Source organism: Lycium barbarum, chromosome 8, assembly GCF_019175385.1.
Source record: "Lycium barbarum isolate Lr01 chromosome 8, ASM1917538v2, whole genome shotgun sequence".
Classification (NCBI taxonomy): domain Eukaryota; kingdom Viridiplantae; phylum Streptophyta; class Magnoliopsida; order Solanales; family Solanaceae; genus Lycium; species Lycium barbarum.
Genome location: NC_083344.1, coordinates 25,112,976 through 25,136,912, shown reverse-complemented (window position 1 = coordinate 25,136,912; position 23,937 = coordinate 25,112,976). Strand labels below are relative to the sequence as shown.

Genomic DNA, 23,937 nt, shown 5'->3' with positions numbered 1-23,937 from the left:
ACTACTTCGGGAGTAAAGCATAGAATATTCACAATATTACTTCTCAATTATTCTACTTCTTCTGGAGATGATTCGTATTATTTTCACAACCAAATGCACTTTTATAGGCTTTACTACATACTATTACATTCACTTCAGGGAATGAACACGTATTTGCAACATTTATCAAATTTTCTCATTCTTCAGGAATGAAATATAATCATTTGAACGTGCAATAAGCATATCAAATAGTGATAGCTTATAACCTCTTTTGAGATACTGCTACTTCAGGAGCAAATTGAGGTATACATATGATGTAGAGATTTTTTTTTTCTAACACATCTTCAGTTGTAATCACAACAAAGTCAACAAAATATTACCACTTCCGATGGTTAATTTTCTTTCTTCAATTTCTGCCAGAGCGTAAGCTTGTATATGCTCATATTTATAATCAAGTTATAAATCCACAAAAAATAAACAAGGTAAAGACGTTACCTGATGAACATGGCTAGATTATAAAAAGGATGTTTGATTTTTTTTTTTTGACATCCTCATGTAAAATTCAAAGAATCTAGCTGGAACACATCCAGCAATGAGCATGGCTCTAGTTTGCTGGAATGTTTGGTGCTATATTTCTTGTACCGGGCCATCCTTATACCCAATTCTGACAAACTCATGCTGACGCATGGCAGGACTATATTTTGAGGAGTATCACCATGTCACCTGCAGATCACTAGCACAATACACACATCTTACACATAAGAATTAAATAGATACGTAACTGGGGGTGAAATTGTCCACCAATAAGGACCTTGACTCATCCTTATCAAAAGAAGCACCATTAGATATAAAATATAGAGAATATATTTCTCTCCAATCTCACGAGATTGTATCCAAATAAAACTGTACCTGCATCACTAGACTAAAACACGTAATTATAATCATAGGTGATGGACATATTTATTCAAGCTCAAAGGAACCAAAGAGCATAAGTAATTAATACTTATCTTATAAATAGTAGAAGGATTTCATCATTGGCTGAATTTTGAGTTGCTTCGATCTTTCTAAAGCACATGACCAATATGGCAGAGTCTCGTGCTGATAACGTGTTATAAAACTACATAATTGGAAATAAACAAGAGAAGCAAACTAATAACTTTGTAGAAAGGAGGGAGAGATTGTATTTCACTTCTTATTGATATCTCATTCCAAATTGAGAACTTAACCATCTATTTATAGAGATGGTAAATCTCTTGATGAAGTCATCAATGACAACACCAAGAGTTAAAATCAAACTTGTGTTGCTTCATTTTCTTCATTTCATACATGCCACCAAATGTACATGTACCTACTCTTATTTAGGACATGTGGAAAACCTAGATAATATGGACATTCACATATATATTTTATAACAAAAGTAAAGTAATAGTAATATATATATTAGTTAATTCAAAATAAATAACAAGGTAGCTTTGAATTTGTTTTGGTCCTTCTCCAAGCTTCCGGAAAACCACCTTAGCTTGGAATATTCTAGAGTCTTCCACTTTTGAGTTTTGTTTTTGCCTCTTCTCCAAGCTTCTCAGATAAGCGCAATCGCTAGACAAAAAACCCCCGAGTTTGAAACATTAAGAATTATTGTCAGTCTAATAATGGCAACACGGAGGTCTGCTGTGGTGGCCTTGAAGGCGTCTCGTTCGCGTGTACTGTCTCAGTGTCGTCCACCACTTTCTCGTCTCTCTGAGAATAGAATGCTTGGCGGCAACAGTAGCAATGGGTTTGTTTTTATTGCCGAAAGAAGAAGTGCGGTTAGTTCTAATGTTTGGAGGAATTATTATGAGGTGTTTGGTACAAGTTTGTTTGGCTCTTACTCCACTACTGCTGCTAGCTCTGGACAGGTACGCTTTTCTTCTTCCTAATACCCTGAAATGCTAATACAGACTTTTATTCAGCTTTAGCTGCGGATTGAAATAATCTCTGTCTAGATAATGTCAGCCAGAATACAATTTTCTCATTTGATCCTGTTTTGGAACTGGGCTTAGGGTGTGATGGAAAATGTCTCCAGAAAAATGAGGGCTTCTTACTTATTTTCTTGTGTTTGGTGCTACAACAACGTGCCGAGTCTCATTTTTTTGTGTTCAGCCAAAAATATTATCATAAAAGTATTTGTATATAATCTAAACAAAAACTATGGGACGTAGTGTGGGGGTAGGGGTGTGAGGTGGTGAATATGGGGCTAAGGGGGTGGGGATGAAGATGAGGTGTTTTGGAGGGTCGGGAGGACACAATCATAGTGGAATGTCACTTGTGGAGCTTGTTTTCCATACTTCTACTTTACTGATTCTTAATGAACTTGTTTTCTTGGAGAAAATATTTTCCAAAATTTTGACCAACCATACATGCAAAAATTTAAAAATATTTTCTGGAAATATCTCTTCCTGCTTTTCTGTGCAGAGTGGATGCTTTAAATCTGTATTGCTGGGCAGTCATTTTTTTTACTGCAAGTATGAACTGCTTGGCTTCGACTGATATTAGTAGCTAAGTAGACTCTACTATAAACTACTATGTATGCAAAATATAGTGGCATTTGAAGATCAGTACATACTTAATCATGCCACATTTGTAGGTGTACATAGAATTTGATATCCTACCTTCTATTTTTTGACAGTTAGGTGGAGCACCACCCTGTATTTCTCCCATTCTGTATAAACACAGCAATTAACTAGACTTTTGTGATAGTTGTTTCACCCGAGGCTGTCAGTTTACTTCTTTGTTCGGCCGTACATTTCATTTGACTACAATTGGTGTTGCCATAAAAGCTACTCTAGTGTCTACTATTGAGGCTAAGAAGGAATGGATTGAATGAAAGGATATCTGCTTTTCTCAACTATGTTATATCCTCTTAAACAAGGAAGCTTTGATGTGATATCGAACAATACAAAGGGGGTTCTGCAGATTAAAACAGCCTTTTTGATTAAGGTCCATTGGTCTCCCAGGCATTCTCTAACATGAGCAGCACCATGATTGTAGATATGTATTGACACCATAATGTCATTTGTATTCTCTTGGATTTCACTTGATGCTTGGTTATATTTAATTTTTGTTAACTTTAGGTGGTTCTGCCAATAGTTTGTTTGTTTGTTTGTTTCCTATATTAATTAGTGTGAAAATTTAGCAGATAAATAATACGGACTACACCGAGATGGCTCTTGAGGGCATTGTTGGTGCTGTAGAAGCGGCACGGACGAGCAAGCAACAAGTAGTTGAGACTGAGCACTTAATGAAAGCTCTTTTGGAGCAGAAGGATGGGTTGGCTCGAAGAATACTCACAAAGGCTGGGTTGGACAACACATCAGTTCTGCAAGAAACAGATAACTTTATATCTCAGCAGCCGAAGGTATGAAAAATGGAGACTGATTGTGAATTCTGATGAGTTCTTGGAATAGAGCATCAGATCTTTTTTCTCGCAGGTTGCCGGTGATACTAGTGGTCCAATATTAGGGTCACATCTTAGTTCCCTCCTAGAGAATACGAAGAAGCATAAGAAGGAAATGGGAGATTCCTTTGTGTCTGTGGAGCATATGTTGTTAGCTTTTCTTTCAGACAAGAGATTTGGTCAAAAGTTACTTAGGAATCTCCATCTTACAGATGAGGCTTTGAAGGATGCTGTCAATGCTGTTCGTGGAAATCAGAGAGTAACTGATCCGAGTATGTATGCATATATAGATATAAATGTAGTTTCAAGTTTCATAGCCATGTCTCTTCTGGTATTATTCATTCTAGTTGAATGGTATAGCTTTATCACAATATGAGACAATCCTTACTTTGGTTGATTGGGTGGATTTTCTTTCATAATCATGCAATATTGTCTCTCTGGGTTTGTCATCGACACTTAGTTTTGCTTGTTGGCAGTGAAGTCTTGTAAGGTAGTTAGAGCTCATTGTATTTCATATACATGGCTAAAAAAGCTAATACCAAGTAGCTGGTATTATATTCCATCCACGTGAACTTGAAATTAACTATGAATTTGAAGTCTGACTTTGATATCAAAAGGTAGAATGCGTCTTCTATTCCTTTAATAATAACTACAGTAAAAGTTTCATTGGCAATATTGTAGAGAGAGTAAAAGAAGTAAGTTTAAGTTACTATTAACACAAAATACGACCAGATGCACTGTGTAATTTGGTATCCATGAGCTTATGAGTAAAGATCTGGTCAAACAAGCAAAGGAATTAGAGTGGGAGATGCTAGAATAAGGTGGTTGTTTTGCAGCTTGATAGTTGCAATTAATAACTGTGTTTTGCTCCTAACAAGGTAAAAGAATGAGTTTTTATCCTCCGCTCAAGTAAAGGAAAGACTCCTCTCTAGATGTTTGAATCGTATGCATAGGTTGGTTAGCAGATTGATTGCTGTGTGGTTGTTGACCATTTAAGTTCAACAAGTATCTTGGGTATAGCCAGACTTGAAACGGAATGTGCAAGTGCCGTGAGGTTTAAGACGTTTTCCTTTTTCTTTGCAAGAACCATGTTTGTCGTGGAAGTCCATTATGCACAGCTGCTAGAGATGTTATTACTTCATTATTTACCAACAGTATCTATGAGGTACGTAATAGCTTGATGGTGACATCTTCCAAGAAAGGAGCAGTGAAACTTGATGAAATTTGATTATAGTCAGAATTAAGATTAAAGCTTTATCAGTGCCAAGACCATCAATGGCACCTCATTGCTGTTCCTACTTGCTTACGTTATTAGAGAGTGGCAAGACAGTTAAACTCATCCTGTCATGTTTCTATTTGTCTTAAGTAAATCATCATGTTTTGATGGTTTTGTTGGAGACAAATCATAACTGAGACGACTACACACACTCCTGGCATTGGTTCAATTCTTAGAACATGGTTTACAGGATTGAAACAAACGGAGTAATCTAAGATCTAAAGAATTCCATATCAGGATATGACTTTCCCTCTGTTTTTCTCCAACTCACCCTTTCATACAAAACACCAGTAGAATTCTTGACTAAGCCGTCATTGTGACACTATCCCACTAACTAGAGCTCGATCAAAATGATGGAAATGATGGAAAATACTTGATTATTTCCTCTAGTTTGATCTAAGCCATAATATGATACTATCCCACAATCAAGTTTTCTTCACTGGCTTTAGTATCTTGAAGAAATGGAAAAGGTTGCTGTTGTTCTCATTTTTGCCATCATACAGCTATTCGCCATGGTTGATGAATGTCTCCTACCTTGTTCAATGAAGCTGAGCAGCCTTGACAATGCCTGATGTTCAGTTTTTAAATCCTGTTCTTTCTCTCCAAAAGTAGAAGATGAACATAATGTTGTCTGATTCGCACAAAGGAAAATTGTATCTGTTGTAGAACTTTCATAACATGATGAGATATGTAGTGCTCTCTGTGCCTTTGCTTCGTTATTGTCTGCTACTAGATATCGAAATTGCTGACGACAGTGCTTTGAGGTGTCACTCATTTTTCCGGTTGCTGCTAATACATCGCATTCTAACTCTTTTCAGATCCAGAGGGAAAATATGAGGCACTAGATAAATATGGAAGTGACTTAACTGAACTTGCCAGACGTGGTAAACTTGACCCGGTGATAGGAAGAGATGATGAAATACGGCGCTGCATCCAAATATTAAGTCGGAGGACAAAGAACAATCCTGTTATTATTGGTGAACCTGGAGTGGGGAAAACTGCAATTGCAGAAGGGTATGATATCTAGCCTTTTATGGTCTCACTGAGTGATGCATGACTATGTTTTTCTTTTATATTTATGTGGTCTGGATCCTGGTTCAGTTGAAAACACTCCAAACAGTACTGAAAAAGCTTGATTATTTGGCAGACTCTGTGTGGGATTTACAGGAAAAACTTATTGCTCATATATATAGCTTCTGGATAATACGTTATTACTGTTGACTGTTTGAATTTGAAATAAGTTAGGATATGTTGTGGAATTGTTGAAAGGGAAAAGGGTCAAATACTCTACTTTAGTTTATTGGCTAACTTTGCCCTCCGTTAGCCAAAGTGATCAAATATACCCCTCCGTTAGCCAAAGTGTTCACTTATACCCTTAAGTGGATGGAAATTTCCAATTCAGCCAAAATTCCCATTTAATTAAAAATACCCATGCCCCATATTATAACCCGCCTGGTCCAACAAAAAATAATTTTACCCCATCTAAATTAATTCATCGATTTCTGTGAGTTCTTTTACGATGGAAATCCGATTTTTTTCTTTTAATTTCAATTTTAATTTAGTGTTTGGGTGTGTTCTATTTTTTTTACTCCATTTTTGTGTGAATTTGTATTTGTTCTTGATTTACACTTTTTTTTTTTTTTTGGGGAAAACATTGAATCATCAGTTTTTGTGAGTTCTTTTTCTGATTTTGATTTTATTTTTGTTCTTTAATTTTAGTTTAGTGTTGTGTTTTGTTTTTTTACTCCATTTGTATTTGTTCTCGATTTACACTTTGTTTTTTTGGAAAACATTGAATCATCCATTTCTGAGTTCTTTTTCAGATTCTAATTTGAGTTTTATTCTTCAATTTTAATTTAGTGTCGTGGGTGTGTTATGTTTTTTGTTTTTACTCCATTTTTATGCGAATTTGTATATGTTCTTGAATTACACTTTTTTTTTTTTTAATTGGGTGTGTTTTGTTTCTTGTTTTCAATCTAATTCTAAATTCAATTACTTTTATTGGGTATGTTCTTTTTTCACTTTGGTGTTACGGGTGTGTTCTGTTTTTTATTTTTACTCCATTTTTTGTGAATTTGTATTTGTTCTTGATTTACCTTTTTTTTATTGGGTGTGTTTTGTTTCTTGTTTTCAATTCAAAGGGATATATTTAGGTAGGGTGAAATTATTTTTTGTGGGTCGGGGCAGGTTATAACACAGGGCATGGGTATTTTTAATTAAATGAATAATTTTAGTTGAATTAGGGATTTCCATCCACTTAAGGGTGCAAGTTTTTCGACACGTGCGTTGCACGTGATACCTAGTCATATAAAATATAATTAATATTATCAAAATAAATATTTGAACAAAAAATTATACATAAAAGAATAAAGTAGAAGTATCAATGTGAATCCTCATACGGTGACTTCTTTGTTGGCTAAATGAGTTAAATTTCTTTAAAAGAAAAGATGTCAAACATCTCAACACAAAACAATCTATCACCCATGTACTCATACCCCATGTACTCATACTAAAAATAAATATTCTATCAGTTGTAAGCTTTTCAATATTTTTTGTTTGTTCCTTTGTTTTGAATTTATCTTTATTTTTAAATTACATATTACAAGTCCAATTGTTGTGTTCCCTTTTAATTGTGCGTTTCTGGACTAAAGTGCGTTCATTTGTGCCTTGCCCCATCTATTGCTTTTCCCCTTATGTATGTAGGAGTTATGTTAATATTTCACTAAAACATAATTTTTTAAAACTCTTTTAACTTTTTCTTAATAAATAGCACAAGTGTGATATGTCAAAGAAAAAGGCAAAAAACTTCCTAGTATGTATGCATTTATTTTGCTAATTTATTTGTGTTGACATTTTAGCTCAACCGGAGAAGGTTAGATGGACAAAGTAAAAGCAGTGTAACAGTAATAATATAAGATGAGTTTTGTACTTTCTATTAGCATTAAAATTCTTGTTTGACATATACAATGATGTAAAATAATCATTAAAACTGGAATATGTTTTTTTGAAAATAGCTATTTATTGCATTATTTTGTGATTCCCCTTTGTTGGTATTCATATTGGAACTCAACTAAATTCGAATTCGCACCGGTAAGTAAGTCCCATATTTGGGGGCAAACCACTCCCTAAGAAAGACGGCTTCGTATTCAAGAGACTTGAACCTGAGAGCTCTAATTAAGGATGAAGAAATACTTGTCACTCTACCACAACCCTTGTTGATAGCTATTACCATTATTTTAGTGAGTAACCGTATTGAAATAATTCTAATTAGTTAAAAAGCATATATCTTTTTGATTGTGTGACCGATTAATCCAAGTGACCTTATAGAATATTACAGAACAACAAATATTGAATGCAGTGTTAAATCGTAAGCAAAAGAATAATAACTTTTAAATAATTTTTAAAAAATAAATAAATGTCAAACTTTGAAAGTTTGTTCCAATCAATTACAATACTTTGCAAATAGATATTTTCTTTCCCAAAGTTAGGTGTTAGTCCAAAATATCCGTAAAAAGATGATAGACTTTAATATTCCTTGAATAATGAAAAATAAATAAATATTCTATGTATGTTATTGTAAAATAAAGAATTTAAGCTCACACACATCGTCATTATTGTCATTATCATGGACAATAACATGAATGCAGTTTAAAGAAAAAAAATAAATAAATAGTACATTGTATATGCCAATACCTTCGACTTAATTAGATAAGGGGACTTAAATTAAAATCTATCTAGATACTTGATAACTTGTCTTGATTAATTGCCTATTAATAATCTTGCCAACAATTTGTTGGCTCTTCACTATATATACAACATTTAAAGCAGTATGTTGTAGAGAAACCATGAAACAAGATCATCAGTTGTTCCAAGCCTGGCATTCTATCAAGCATGGATCTATCTATCTGATGAAAATAATTCCATGTGCATTTCTGGTTTTTTAGATTTGAATCCTACCAATTACAAAAATGGTGATAGATATAGAATTTTCTTATTGAATTATTTGCTTAGGTTAATTAGTAAGAGTATTCCTGACATAAAATACTGTCTAATTTTTTTGAACTTAAATATCTTTCAAAAGCATTCTATCAAATTAATCACATTTGCCTATTGAATTTTGAATGTTACATAAAACATGAATGCATAAGAATGTACCCAATGGTTATTTATACAAGTCTTCCTTTTTTAGCAGAACGAACTTCAGTTTGTCCTGAGTCCATGGTCACCGTCTAAAAATTTCAAACTCAGGCTTTCCATCCTAACGTAAAATATGGAGTTGTTGTCCGAAGATTAGTTAGAGAAGAAAAAGAGATGCCACGTGAAAAAAAGTAAAGAGAAAACGGGATCCCGAGTTAAGTCCCAAAAACTCTACCCCAACTCTCTCTCTCTCTCTCTCTTCTAAACCTCCCTCTGATCATCTGTCTCACTGATCCGATATGAACCTGCACCTTTTCCAACCTACCTGCACCTTTTTCCGACATTCTCTCTCCTTAGATATGAACCAGATTTTATATCCTAGCATCCAGAACCTTCTCCAAATCTCTCTCTTCTTTCCATTCTGATTCAGTAACTTTTCCGGCCACCCAGAACTCTTTCCTATCTTCTCTCCCTCTCTATAAGCTTTTCCGACCTCACTCCCCACACCTGCGAGTTCTGGTACCCACAATTCTATCCATTTCATCATCTCTCCCAGCTACCACACTCTGTGGTAGCTCTCTTCCTCTTTTCCTTTTGAGTTTTAATCCTTCTATTCTCTGCTTGGTTGAGTTTGTGTTTGTCTGACATGGGAGAAAACAGAATATATTTCAACGCGGGGTTCAAGTCTTTTGACATTACTAGATGTTCAGTTGGAAGAGACACCTGGTTCGAATGGGTTGAAAGAAGCCGTAATATGATGAGAAGATCCACCATGAGTATCTTGACTATGAAGTGGATCTGTAACATCCTCAAGGAAGCCTCCAAGGATGGGAAGAATTCAACCAGGAGGTGGAAAACTAAGGAAAAACTAACAGAACTTCTCTGTACTAGAAAATACAATGATCATGGCAGATATATGAGTATTCTCTCACTTCATGGAATGGAAAGATCTGTTATTATAATCCCTGAGCTGGACTTAAATGCAGGGTGGAGTGAGATAGCATTTAAGATAGAAAGGTTCATTAAATGCTCCAAACAAGTGATGATTGAAGAGCCTCCCAGAGCATTTAAGGAGGATTATCCTTTCGTCAAAGCAGTCCGAGAATGTAAATGGCAATCCAATACCCTTCGAGAATCAACAGTCACATCGAACAAAGGAGATATTCGAATCACAGAGCCGCAGGGGGTAAAGGATAATGGCCTGTTCAAAAGGTGTATTGTTGGAGCTGTTGGAGAAGATGAGACAGAGACTCCCACTCTGTCAGACATCAGGAAGTGGTCCTCCTTCACATGGAAGGCAGTGATTGGGATCAATATCTACGAGATGACCGGGAATATGTTCTTGTTCGAGTTCCCAAACAGAAACATGGCGGAGCAGATCATTCAGAAGGAGTGGCGATGGAAAAAGTCCAAGTTTCATCTTCAATGGTGGAACTCCTTTGTTGGATGTGCACCATCATCGCAGAACACAACCACCACTTGGATTCGAGCATTGGGTATCCCTCTTCAGCTTTGGTCACAGAAAATTTTCATTGAAATTGGGAATCTTTGTGGTGGATGGGTCTCCACTGAGGAAGAAACAGAGCTGAAAAACCATCTAAAGTGGGAAGAATTCAAATTTCCGGTGACGGTCGGAATTGCCCCAATGAGGTGACAATAGAAAGAGAAGGGATCAAGTTCTACATTCCTGTTGGGGCTGAAAAGAAGGTTCATTTTGAACCAGTGGCGCCGGCGATGGTGAACTTGATGGAAGAAACTGCTGGATTTGGGGATTCTTCAGACTTTAGGGTAAAAGCTTTACATGTTGAAGAAAAAGGACAGGGGAGCAGGCTTTTATCAGAGGAAGTACTGAAAGAGCATGTGGGGTGCTCAGAAACCGCTGTTCAAAATTTTAATTGGGATTTAAAGGCACGTGCAAAGGAGATGGAGGCCATAAAGGGTTTATTTCGACTATTGGGCCAGGACAATAGGCCCAAAGTGAGTAAAAAATGGTCTGGAAAACATAGAGCAGCCCAAGTCATTTTTAATGACTTAACTGCTACACGTATAGAAGGTTTTTTTGATCCTTTCGCAGTAGAACCACAAAACCTCAATATTCAGGAGGTCTTTCCAGTGACGATGACAGAGGCGAGGGACTTGACACATGCAAGATTTAATAATTATGGGGAAAGAGTATCAGCCGAAGAAGGCATGCAAAAGAACATGTCATACATCTTTGACTGGAGTGAATTCTGTAGAAGGGGCACAATATCCTGAGGAGCAGCACATCACGGTGATTGATCAAGATGTAGTAGGAACTGAAGAATGGGTGGTGGAAGATGCAGAACCAATCCAAGATGATCAGAGTTTAATTCTTCAAAAAGAGAAGGCTACATCAACATGGATGCGACAAAACATGACTAAAATGGGAAAATGTTTTGGGGCCGACTTCCAGGGGCATGAGGAGGAAGCAAGGGAATTATTGATGCAAACAGATAGCTGCAGACAAGCAAGGCTCATGGAGACAGAGGCATCTATCAAGAGGCCTAGATACCAAGGGATACAAGAATTAAAGGGCTCATCTCTTTTGATGTTAATTTCAAAAGTGATGGGAAAAGAGTCGGGGGAAAAGATGGAAACTTTCTACTATGAATCTCAAATTGGTATCATGGAATGTAAGGGGATTAAACAACAAGGATAAAAGAAGAATTGTGCAGAGTCATTTGTATAATTGGAACGCTGATATCATATGTCTTCAGGAGTCTAAACTGGTGGGGGATGTAAAAGAGATTGTCAAAGAATTATGGGGAGGGAGATGGGTGAAATTTGCATGTTTACAAGCTAGTGGCACTAGAGGGGGAATTTTGATGTTGTGGGATAGTAGAGCTTGGAGAGGGGATATTCTGGAAATTGGATCATATACTCTAACCTGCAAGTTTGTGGCACTTCTTCAAGATTTTGAGTGCCACATAACTGGAGTATATGCTCCAAATTGCAGATTTGAGAGGGAGCATGTGTGGGAGGAAGTAGGAGCTGTTAGGGGTATGTTTGAGGGTCCATGGGCTATCTGTGGTGACTTTCATGTCACAAGATTTCCATCGGAGAAGAGGAATTACTTTAATGTCACAAGATTTCCATCGGAGAGGAGGAATTGCAGAAGAAGAACCCCTGCAATGGAGGAATTTTCAGATTTTATAGAAGACATAGAACTTTTGAATCTTCAACTAGAAGGAGGATGTTTTACTTGGCTAAAGGGAGATAATAGTAGAATTGCTTCTAGAATTGACAGGATTCTAATCTCTCAAGAGTGGGATGACAGGTTCAGGAATATCAAGTAGTCTGTATTGCAGAGACTGGAGTCTGATCATTTCCCTATATCACTTCAATGTGGAATCTGGGAACATAACAAGTCATATTTTAAATTTGAAAATTGGTGGCTGAATACAGAAGGATTTGTGGAAAGAATCAGACATTGGTGGAAAGAATCAGACATTGGTGGAATTCTTTTATTTTCATAGGCAAACCCGATTATATTTTAGCTTGCAAAGTTAAAGCATTAAAAGTCAAGCTAAAAGATTGGAGTAAAACTTATCAAGGAAATCTGGGAATGCAAAAGGCTCAACTTTTGAGTCAATTGGCTACCTTTGATGCAATACAAGAGAATAGAATATTACCAGAAGAGGAATCAGTTTTGAAAGCTTCTCTTTTGATGGAATATGATGAACACATTAACAATGAGGAAATCTCATGGAGACAACGATCTAGGGCTTTATGGCTCAAAGAGGGGGATAAAAATACCAGTTTCTTCCACAAAGTGGCCAATGCACACAAGAGAAGTAACAATATTGACTAGCTTGTGATCCAAGATGAAGTTGTGGAAGATCCAGTAAGAATCAAGGGGGAAATTGTTGATTTCTACCGGAAACTGTACTCTGAAACTTATGAGTGGAGGCCATCATTGACTTTGAACAATTGTCCTGTCATCACTGAAGAGGAAAATGTTGTTTTACAAGGTGAATTTAGTGAACAAGAGGTGTTGTCATGTATAAAGATGTGTGCCATGGACAAAGCCCCTGGCCTAGATGGCTTCACAATGGGCTTTCTCATTAAATGTTGGGATGTTTTGAAGCATGATATCATGGAAACTTTCAAAAACTTTCACACTCATGGAGTTTTTGAGAAAAGCTATAATGCAACCTATATAAGCTTGATCCCAAAAAAGAATGGAGCTAAGGAGTTGAGAGACTTTAGACCCATTAGCCTTATAGGCAGTGTCTAAAAGTTGATCTCAAAGGTGTTAACAGAGAGGCTGAAAAGAGTAATAAGCAAGCTGGTGGATGTCCAACAGATGGCTTTTATTAAAGAGAGACAAATAATGGATGCTATTTTAATTGCTAATGAAGCTGTGGATTCGAGAATCAAACAAGGAAAGCCGGGAATTCTTTGCAAATTAGACATTGAAAAAGCATATGATCATGTCAATTGGGGTTTTCTATTGAAGATTCTGTCATGTATGGGCTTTGGAGAAAAATGGATAAGATTTTGCATCTCAACTGTCAAGTTTTCCATCCTAATCAATGGCTCACCTGAAGGTTTTTTCTCAAAGAGGATTGAGGCAGGGTGACCCTTTGTCTCCTTTCTTGTTCATTCTAGTCATGGAGGGCCTGAACAATATGATTAAGGTGGCAAGAAACAATGAATGGATCAGAGGTTTTGAGGTGGCCACAAATTCAAATTCAATTGCCAACATGGAAGTCACACATCTCCAATATGCAGATGATACCTTAATTTTCTGTGATGCTGATGAAGATCATCTGCGCTATTTGAAGGAGTTTATGGCTTACACATTAATTGGAGAAAGAGTCACATGTATCCAATCAATGTAGTGTCTAATATGGAGGAGTTGACTGGGATTTTAGGAGGAGAAGTTGGATCATTGCCGACCACTTATTTGGGAATGCCCTTAGGTGCTAAATCAAAATCTATGAGTATTTGGAATTCTGTGATTGAAAAGTGTAAAAAGAAGTTGACTAGATGGAAATCACAATATATTTCTCTGGGAGGCAGAGTCACTCTCATCAACTCCGTGTTGGATGCACTGCCAACTTACATGATGTCCTTATTTCCCATTCTAGTGGAGACCATCCAAAGGCTTGACAAGATTAGAAGGGATTTTATGTGGCAAGGTAATCAAGACAAAAAGGTATTCTATCTAGTCAAATGGTGTGATGTTATGTTGGGGAAGAAACAAAGTGGATTAGGCATCAGGAATCTCAAATTGCAGAGTAAAGCTCTTAAACTAAAGTGGTTGTGGAGGTATGCTCAAGATAATCAATCTTACTGGGGAAGCATCATCAAGACAAAGTATGGTGAAGAAAGCAACTGGATGACCAAAGAGGTGAACACTCCTTATGGAGTTAGTTTGTGGAGATCCATAAGAGTATTATGGCCTTTCCTGAGGAATCATGCAACAGTACAGGTAAACAATGGTGATAAAACATCATTTTGGGAGGATAAATGGTTGGGCAATAGAAGTTTAAAGGACCTCTTTCCTGACATTTATGGGCTAGTTGTACATCAACAAAAAACTGTAGTTGAAACATGGACTCCTCAAGGATGGAACACTCAGTTTAGGAGGAAATTTAATGACTGGGAAATTGATTCACTCACCGAATTCTTTAGAAAGCTGGAAGAATTCAAAGGTATTCATGATGGAGTAGATAAACTATGGTGGAAAGAAGACAGTAAAGGCATATTTAAAGTGAACTCAGCATACAAATTTTTGAACCAAGGTAATCAACAGGTGCAACAGTGGCCTTGGAAGCATATATGGAAAGTGAAAATACCATACAAAGTAGCTTGTTTCACTTGGTTGTTGGCAAGGGAAGCTGTTTTGACCCAAGAAAACCTTAAAAAGAGGAAGTTCTCTCTTTGTTCCAGATGCTATCTATGTGGAGAAGAGGCTGAAACAGTCAGCCATCTGTTTTTACAATGCAAGATAACAGATCAGCTTTGGAGGATTTTTGTTAACCTTAGGGGCTTGGCTTGGGTAATGCCTAACAAGATTACTCAAGTACTATATACCTGGGAGGAAGCAGGATTAGGAGCTGTAGACAAAGATAGATGGAGGGTTGTTCCAGCCTGTATATGGTGGACAATTTGGAAAGAGAGGAATTCAAGGTGTTTTGAGGACATCAGTAATGAAGCACTAAAGATCAAACTGAACTGCATTAGACTTTTTTGTTTTTGGTGTAAACAGATATATCCAGAAGATACCGAGTCCATTGTAGATATTCTAGGATCTTGTTAGAATGTTGGATCAGTTGTTTTCTTTTGCCTGATGTAAATATGGTTTTCAGCACAACCTATGTGCTGGTTTACTCTATACATACAACTGTTACCTTCTCAAAAAAAAAAAAAGTAAAGAGAAAACGGAACAGGGAATATCTTTAATTTTTTTTGTTTTTTTAAGTTTGACAACAGGCATAGCTTAATTGTTCAGAATCCATTGAATAATATACGAACATGGATGGCTATATCCCCAAACGGTGGGTTTGCACCTGTTGCTTAGCCTAGCGTCTATTTGTGTTAGGAGCAGTTGCTTGGCGTAGCTGTTTTCTTCAATTTATAATTTAGTTAGGTTCATAGGGGTATTTATGTAATTTAACTTTTAGGTTAGGGAGTTCATGCTTTTAATATAATATCGATAAGTGAACACTTTGGCTAACGGAGAGGTATATTGGATCACTTTGGCTAACGAAGGGCAAAGTTAGCCAATAAACTAAAGTAGAGGGGTATATTTGACCCTTTTCCCTTGTTGAAAATTAGTAATTGTAGAATGGTATGGAGCAATTATAATCTTTCTTGTTTACTATGGTTCCTTGTGTTTATTTAGTGAGTAGTTGTTGGGTAATGAAATGTAGTTATCACACTTCTTACTTAAGGGTCAGCCTATACGTTTCAGAATCTGGATAGTTGACAAGGTTTAGTGAATAGTTCTGATGGATGCGTTCGACATATTTTAAAAGTATATATTTTCAAAATAATGCTGTCATTAGTGAATCAATGAATTATATGTTAACTTCCCTATGATTTGAAACTACTTTGCTCGTAAGTCTGTAAAATTGAGTTGACTCGTAGAGCCATTTGGATGACCTCAAATTTCTGTTTAATAATCAATAGAATGCCAAACTTGTGGTAGCTTGTAGAGTCTCTATGTGGCTTGGTTTAACTTTTTACATAGGTCCAAGGTAATGTTAGCCTGTAACATTTGCTAGTACTTGGGAGTCCTATGCAATTGGTAGCATTGTTCACGTCATCTATTATTTACCTTTATTTAGGAATTGAAAGATTTGCTTAGTATGTTATTTCTATTGAGTTCTCGGTTATTTATCTACACAAATTTAATATTTTTTTATTTTTTGTGTTAAATTGTGCTTCAGATGAAAAAAGTGTGTGCTTTGCTTCTCATTTCGATGAAGCGAGCCCTCATCCCTTTTTTCGCTTCTCGCTTTCCAAAACACTGCCTAGGCAATAGTAACCTATAATTACTTTGATTCATTTTGTATTCTAACAATCATTAAAAGAAGTTGAAAAAAAAAAGGGAAGAGATGAAAGATGGTATCAACCAAATCTATATGACACTTTGAGCCTGTTTGGATGAGCTTAAAAAAAGCAACTTATAAGCTGAAAACAGCTTATAAGCTGCTTTAGATAAGCTAAGCCAAACGGGCCAAATTATTTTTTTTTAGCTTATTTTAAGCACAAAATGGCTTTAAGCTGGCCAGCCAAACACTCAAAAAAGCTGAAAACAGCTTATAAGTTGTTTTCAGCAACTTATAAGCCAATCCAAACGGGCTCTTTAACTCGAATGATTATGCTTTTTGCTCCTTATCCTTGCAGATTAGCTCAAAGGATAGTACGTGGAGATGTTCCTGAACCTTTGATGAATCGGAAGGTACATAACTTCTCTTCCTTGTTACTTAAATTTAATTGAATTTATTTTATTGTGAAAAGGATTAAACAAGAAGTTCTCTTTGAAGAGAGCATTTTGTGGTGCTATTTTGATTGTTTTCTTCTATTTGATTTTTTTGGGGGAAGGTGATAGTTGAAAATTTGCTGCTTTTCTATTGAGAAGTATAGGCCTTAACCTGTAGCTTCCTAGAAAAAGTCGTGTTTCTCTTGTTGCAGTGATTCATTTGTATGGCGAAAACTATCTAGGTTTTCTTTAGGTCTCCCGGTATTATTGGAACATAATTTTTGTTCAAGATATGAGTCTGCTCAACACAATTGATGCTGTTCTTACTCAAATGAACAGCATGGCAAAGTGACATTGTCATAGTAATTTGTGGGAGTAATTTCCAATGGAGTGTGATACTGAGAAACATTTATAATGCCTACACTCAAATTTAGACTAGATTTTGATCAACTAAGGTAGTGTGCTTTATAAGCTAGTCTCCCACCCCCTCACTCAGAGAAGGGTGAGGAGAAAAGGAAACAACCCACCTCATTCTCTAATTGTCTATTAGGATTCGCGATCGACTTTTTAAGTGCTAATACTGTACTTTGATTTGCTTTTCCTTTTCATTTTATTTAGTTGATCTCTCTCGATATGGGTGCCTTGCTTGCTGGTGCAAAGTACCGTGGAGATTTTGAGGAAAGGTTGAAAGCCGTTTTAAAGGAAGTCTCTGCATCCAATGGGCAGATTATATTGTTTATTGATGAGATACACACTGTAGTTGGTGCAGGTTTGGTATTTTATTTTTAAATTTCTATGTTAAAGAAACTTGCTGGCTCAAACTGCTTCTCTGCTTTCAAATCTCAAGGTTGACAACGAGTGGTGACTGTCTCTTTTTGTTGGATGATTTTTCTCCTTGCATATTTATTCTTCAACAATACAAAGTTTGTCGTTTAGGTCATGTGATGTCTCTGTGAAACACAATGTGTGGACTCAAGTGAGGTTAAAAGCACTATTGCTTTGCGATTGTGTTTTAGGTGATCCATTTTTAAATTGAGTTTGGACTGCGGTAATGCTTAGACCAAGTATACTTCTCTGTTAATTTGATCCTGGACCTTGGAAATGATTGAACTAGGTTTATTTCTCTTATTTCCACAAAGCTGATTAAAGATGATTGATGATGTTCTTTATGCATGCAACCAGGTAGAGGAGAAAGCATCTTTATACCCAAGATATAGCTTCTGTTTGTAGCTGGCTTATATTAGTACCTATGCGAGTGTTACTTGGTTAAATTATGATGATATGTTTTATTCTAAAAATTGTGTTTGTTTATGCTGTGTGTTTAGGAGCTACTAGCGGGGCCATGGATGCAGGGAATTTGTTGAAACCCATGCTTGGTCGAGGTGAACTTAGATGTATTGGAGCAACCACTTTGAATGAATATAGGAAGTACATTGAGAAGGACCCTGCTCTAGAACGTAGATTTCAACAAGTATATTGTGGCCAACCATCTGTGGAAGATGCAATTTCCATCCTTCGTGGATTACGTGAACGATATGAACTGCATCATGGTGTTAAAATATCAGACAGTGCTCTTGTGTCAGCTGCAGTTTTTGCAGATCGATATATCACTGAGCGATTTTTGCCTGACAAAGGTAGGCTAACTCATCCTTAGAACTGCAAATTGTCTGAAAATCTTCTGTTTGGTTCCTATTAAATCCTTGCGATAGTTTCTCACCTTGAGAGCAGTGATTAATCGCTGAGGTCCCGTATCCTCCAGTAAATTTTGTAAGCTTAGAAAATTTTCAGTGGAACTTCATTAGTTGGTGAGTCCTTTTTACATCAATTAATACCTCTGACAAGCGCTGCTTCCATGGAATCTTATTTCAGACCTTTGATCATATATGATAGGTTTAGTTGTAGAGTAGTTCATTTTGAAAGTTCATTTTGTTTTCAAAAACTTGATAAGGTTAATTAGTGAATCATGTTTGATCTTTTTTTAATGTGAAAAATCAAAAGATGTCATTATGGTGGGGATTAGTGTACTCCCACGAGTGGGGTCTTGGGAGGGTGGTGTGTATACAGCCTTACCCCTACCTTGGGAAGCTAGAGAGGCTGTTTCCGATAGATTTACTCCCTGTATTTATGTTTTTAATTATCTTTCTTTTCTTAGAACGTGTACACTTAACTATTTAAATGCCAATGGCTTTAGGGAATACTCAAGTTGTTTCACTAAACTCTTTCTTCCTATCTTATTTTCTTTCTCACATTTTTGTTGAAGTTTCTTTAGAGGAAGTGGTTAAAAAAAAAAAAAAAACTAATGAAGACCAAGTTCATACTTTAGTTACAGAGGCTTTGCATAGAATGGGGAAGAGACACATCTTTCAGTAACATTTACCTCATTTATAACATTAGGGATTTGGATTTTCATCAATTTATGAACTAAAACTACATTTACTTTCTGCAAAATCAAGATCCTTTAATTGCTCCTACTTTGCACAAATCAGAATTCTTATTCATGCCTTCCATCAGTTCTATATGCTCACATTTGGAAGGCTTTGACATATATGTTTCAGCTGCATATTTGATTTCATAACATCAAGAACTATTTTAACATTTCATTGTAATGTTCTGGGAAACTCCATCCATGTTTTTTTAATAACTGAGAAATCCCCTAGCATTACTGGTGTATGATTCGAAACTCGGTAGATAATGGGTACGCCCCTCTACACCTTGCATGTTTTTAAACAACTCTCCATGCTCATTTGCATCTCGGCTTCTATTATTTTTTGCGAATGAACAAAATGATGGCTACATGATCTTCTTTCTTTGACATGGAAGTAAACTTAAGGGCTGCTTATTTTCAAGTTAGATGGAAAGAACATCTGTAATAAGAATTGGCCTCGTATCTGACGTAGGAAAATGATGTGTTAGCATCTAATTTATAGATCAGCCTATGGAGAAGAATATCCTAGTTTCAAGAACAGGTTCCAGATGTTGAAATCTCGAATATTTCCGACCAATCACCTGATGAATTAGATAGAGTGGAAATCTTCAAATTAGTAGAGCTGCTATTGTTTTATGAATTAAGAAAGTTACAGGGCAGAAGCTGCTTATTTTTATGGCTCCTTTAAATGTCTTATTACATTGAGTGGATTGCTGGATCTTGTAATTTGATATGCTTTTGTTTAGCATTTCTCACTTTATATTTTATTCCTACTTTTCAGCAATTGACCTTGTGGATGAAGCTGCTGCAAAACTAAAGATGGAAATCACTTCAAAGCCAACTGAATTGGATGAGATAGATAGGGCTGTACTGAAGTTGGAAATGGAGAAACTGTCTCTGAAAAATGACACGGATAAAGCATCTAAAGAAAGACTGAGCAAGATAGAAAGTGATTTGGAATCCCTTAAGCAAAAGCAGAAAGAGTTAAATGAACAGTGGGAACACGAGAAAGCTTTGATGACACGCATACGTTCTATAAAGGAGGAGGTAAATTCTTGGTTTTAATGCTGAGATCAATTCAAAGTTGCAGTTTTTCTTGGTATTCTCATGATTACTGTTTAAGCTTTTGGTTGAGTAGATTGACAGGGTGAACTTAGAGATGGAAGCTGCTGAACGTGATTATGACTTGAATCGTGCTGCTGAACTCAAGTATGGGACCCTAATCTCCCTTCAACGCCAGCTACAAGAAGCAGAGAAAAACCTGGCTGACTACCGAAAGTCTGGGAGTTCATTGCTTCGTGAAGAAGTAACTGATCTAGATATTGCTGAAATTGTTAGCAAGTGGATTGGTATACCATTATCAAACCTTCAGCAGTCAGAGAGAGACAAGCTTGTCTTTTTAGAAAATGAACTTCACAAAAGAGTTATTGGTCAGGATATGGCAGTAAAATCTGTAGCTGATGCAATCAGGCGATCCAGGGCAGGCCTATCTGATCCAAATCGTCCTATAGCAAGCTTCATGTTTATGGGCCCCACTGGAGTTGGCAAAACTGAACTAGGAAAGGCTCTTGCTGCTTACCTTTTCAATACTGAAAACGCTCTGGTGCGTATTGACATGAGTGAATACATGGAAAAACATGCTGTTTCACGGTTGGTTGGTGCACCACCAGGTTATGTTGGATATGAAGAGGGTGGGCAACTTACTGAAGTGGTCCGTCGGAGGCCTTACTCAGTGATCCTCTTTGATGAAATTGAGAAAGCACATCATGATGTTTTTAACATTCTCTTACAATTGCTGGATGATGGAAGAATAACTGATTCACAAGGGAGGACTGTTAGTTTCACAAACACTGTTGTAATAATGACATCAAACATTGGGTCACATTACATTCTTGAGACTCTGCAGAACACTCAAGATAGCCAGGAGGCAGTTTATGATGTGATGAAAAGGCAGGTTATTGAATTGGCAAGACAGACTTTCCGGCCCGAGTTCATGAATCGGATTGATGAATACATTGTTTTCCAACCTCTGGACCTTAAGCAAGTCAGCAGAATTGTTGAGCTCCAGGTAATACAGATGTGTTGAATTCTGATCCTCCTGACTTCTTACATTTTTGTTCTACGTTGTTTTTTGTTTGCTGCAGTGTCATCTGCTTTCTGATTACTTTAATTTTAAGAACTTTATAAGCACTACATGCAGTTATCCGTGGTGCAGTATATCTGTTTATTTCAGTTGTTCAGTGAGAGCAAAAACGTTTTTTACTGCACATTATACTCAATATTACACGCAAGTACATCTCATTTGCTTGAGAACCGGATTGTCGCTGCGCATCCTATCTAGTGTCTGCTCTTGTAGTAGTTCTATAACAGAGTATGATTTAAAAGATAATTGTCTTATATGGTGTTTAAGCTTTGCTCAAAGACAAAACCTAATTTTGATCTCTCTTCTGTGTTTCTGGTTTTCTTTATTTGGGTAAACTATTTGTCTATTTCTATATTTCAACCTGCATCACTCCAGCAGCCATACTGTAACGTTGGTGAGGTTCACGGGAATGAAAGTTAATGAGGCTACCTGACAATATCATCGACTGAATATTTGTTGAATAAACTTATCTATTTGCATCATAATCTTCTTAGAACCTAACAAGAAGGTTGTTTTTCTGTTGCAGCTGAGAAGGGTGAAAGATAGACTCAAACAGAAGAAAATTAATCTTCATTATACACAGGAAGCTATCAGTCTGTTGGCGAATATGGGCTTCGACCCTAACTACGGAGCTCGGCCTGTTAAACGAGTGATTCAGCAGATGGTTGAGAATGAAGTAGCAATGGGAGTTTTAAGAGGAGATTTTACCGAGGAAGACATGATTATCGTTGATGCTGATGCTTCACCTCAGGCTAGGGACCTTCCTCCCCAGAAGAGACTGTTGATACGAAAAATTGAGAATGGTTCCAACATGGATGCAATGGTTGCCAACCATTGACATATCAAACCTATTAGGTGTACATATATGAAGTATATGCTTAGATATGGATCTAGTTTGTAAATTTAACATCAATAAATGAAATAGGGTCTTGTTGTCGCGTTTCTGTGCCAACTGAGGGAACTCTGATTCTGGACTTGCAAGGATTTTCAAGCGTTCTATGAAGTGTGGCCCTATCTTTATGTTCTGTTAATTGTTTGCTTGCATGAGTTGTTTTTCCTAATGGATGAGCAAAAAAGATTGCAATCCAAAAATTGAATGTATTGTTAGTTGATCTAATTCAGTAACAAAATGTTGTGCGACTCCAAAAAGACATAGCGTGGTTTTCCTTTTGCTCTTGCCAATCTAACTTTTGTAGTGCTGAAGGTAGAGAGTAACGGCCATCTTTCCACCTTATGAGTAGCAACAAGAACTTCAGACGGTTCCACTCTGACGACTTTATTAAAGCTACTTAGGGAGCCTTAACACAAGTGTACAACTTTTTGTCAAAATTGTACGTAGTCAGCTTGTCATGCTTCGAACTTGGATCTGGACGTAACACAACACCCGGTGTTTGATTACATGTGACCGAGCAAATCAACTGGTTGACTGAATTGACATGTGGTATCATAACATACTGAATGCAGAAAATAGAACTAACACATGCTGATCTACTAAAGTCTAACTGAATAACTAACTGAAAGTGCGGGATACTGAACAAAGTCTTAAAGATAAATACTATAGCCAACAAGGCTAACATAAAAGCCTGTGACTCTGTCTAGCTACTAATATAGTCTATGAAGCCTTTACTGAAGTACTAACTGATTGCAGGGACAAGGCGTATGACATACTTGACTGTATGATAATACTGAAAATGACTGTAAATAATGATAAGGCTCTAAAATAACTGGAGCTCACCAATCAGTTGATACTGGAGATACCTAGCGTGCAGATCCGTTATCCTGTAAATCATTACCTGCATCGTGAGATGCAGTCCCCGAGCAAAAGGGACGTCAGTACATTTGAATTGCACTGTTATGTAAAGCAACTGAAAGAAAGAACTGTAAGTGGGGTGCTCGGGAGAGGGCAACCCAATAAATAAACAGGTAATAAATGTTGAAACTGAATCTGAAATTGTAAACTGAAATGAACAAGAGAAGTGGAGTTATGAGTACTTCCTGTTCTGTATCTGAATCCCCTGTTTTCCTGTATTTATATGTGAGGCCTTGGCCCAATAATAAATGCTCAAAACCATGGCCTTGGCCAAGTAAGTGCGTCAGTCTATGGCTTTGGCCAAGTACATGTATACATGAGACGGTGTCCTTGGGCAAAAATACAAGAGTTGCCCTTGGCCAAAATACAAGGGTGGCCCTCGGGCAAAATGCAAGAGTTCAATATTCAACAATAATTATTAAAGAACTGAGACCCCTGGAATAATGAACATTACTAAGCTGAGACATGTATTCTAGGACTGATTATGAGACCTGAAGCCTTAACTGTTTCTAAGCATACTGACATGTATTCTAGGACTGATTATGATTATGAGAACTGAAGCCTTAACTGTTTCTAACCATACTGAGTTTCTAGATTGAGACTCGTGGGTATAAAACACGGGTCTATTTAGATTACGTTCTGAGTTCACAATATTCAGGATGATAATCATAAACAACTACGAAACTTATATTCTCAAAGGATAAAAGTTCAAGACTTTTCATGAACTAGCGCATAATCTCTATTTCTGATGCAACTCGTAATAATCATGAAGAACGA

The 23,937-nt window shown here is 36.7% G+C and overlaps 1 protein-coding gene across 1 annotated transcript; it reads left to right on the top strand.

Annotated features, from left to right (window-relative positions):
• Positions 1–1,447: 1,447 nt before the first annotated feature.
• On the top strand, positions 1,448–22,381 carry LOC132606056 (chaperone protein ClpB4, mitochondrial-like). The gene is made up of 10 exons (XM_060319370.1): positions 1,448–1,874; positions 3,155–3,373; positions 3,447–3,684; positions 5,507–5,702; positions 16,707–16,761; positions 17,401–17,551; positions 18,108–18,416; positions 19,989–20,254; positions 20,346–21,275; positions 21,877–22,381. The coding sequence occupies exons 1-10, from the start codon at positions 1,629–1,631 to the stop codon at positions 22,186–22,188; spliced, it is 2,922 nt and encodes a 973-aa protein (XP_060175353.1). The 5' UTR covers positions 1,448–1,628; the 3' UTR covers positions 22,189–22,381.
• Positions 22,382–23,937: the final 1,556 nt, after the last annotated feature.

Excerpts from the sequence above, each read along its gene's own strand:
- LOC132606056 (XM_060319370.1), top strand. The coding sequence starts at position 1,629 with ATGGCAACACGGAGGTCTGCTGTGGTGGCCTTGAAGGCGTCTCGTTCG. Across the intron at positions 3,685-5,506 it reads TCAGAGAGTAACTGATCCGA|ATCCAGAGGGAAAATATGAG; the intron begins GTATGTATGCAT and ends AACTCTTTTCAG. Across the intron at positions 21,276-21,876 it reads GCAGAATTGTTGAGCTCCAG|CTGAGAAGGGTGAAAGATAG; the intron begins GTAATACAGATG and ends TTTCTGTTGCAG.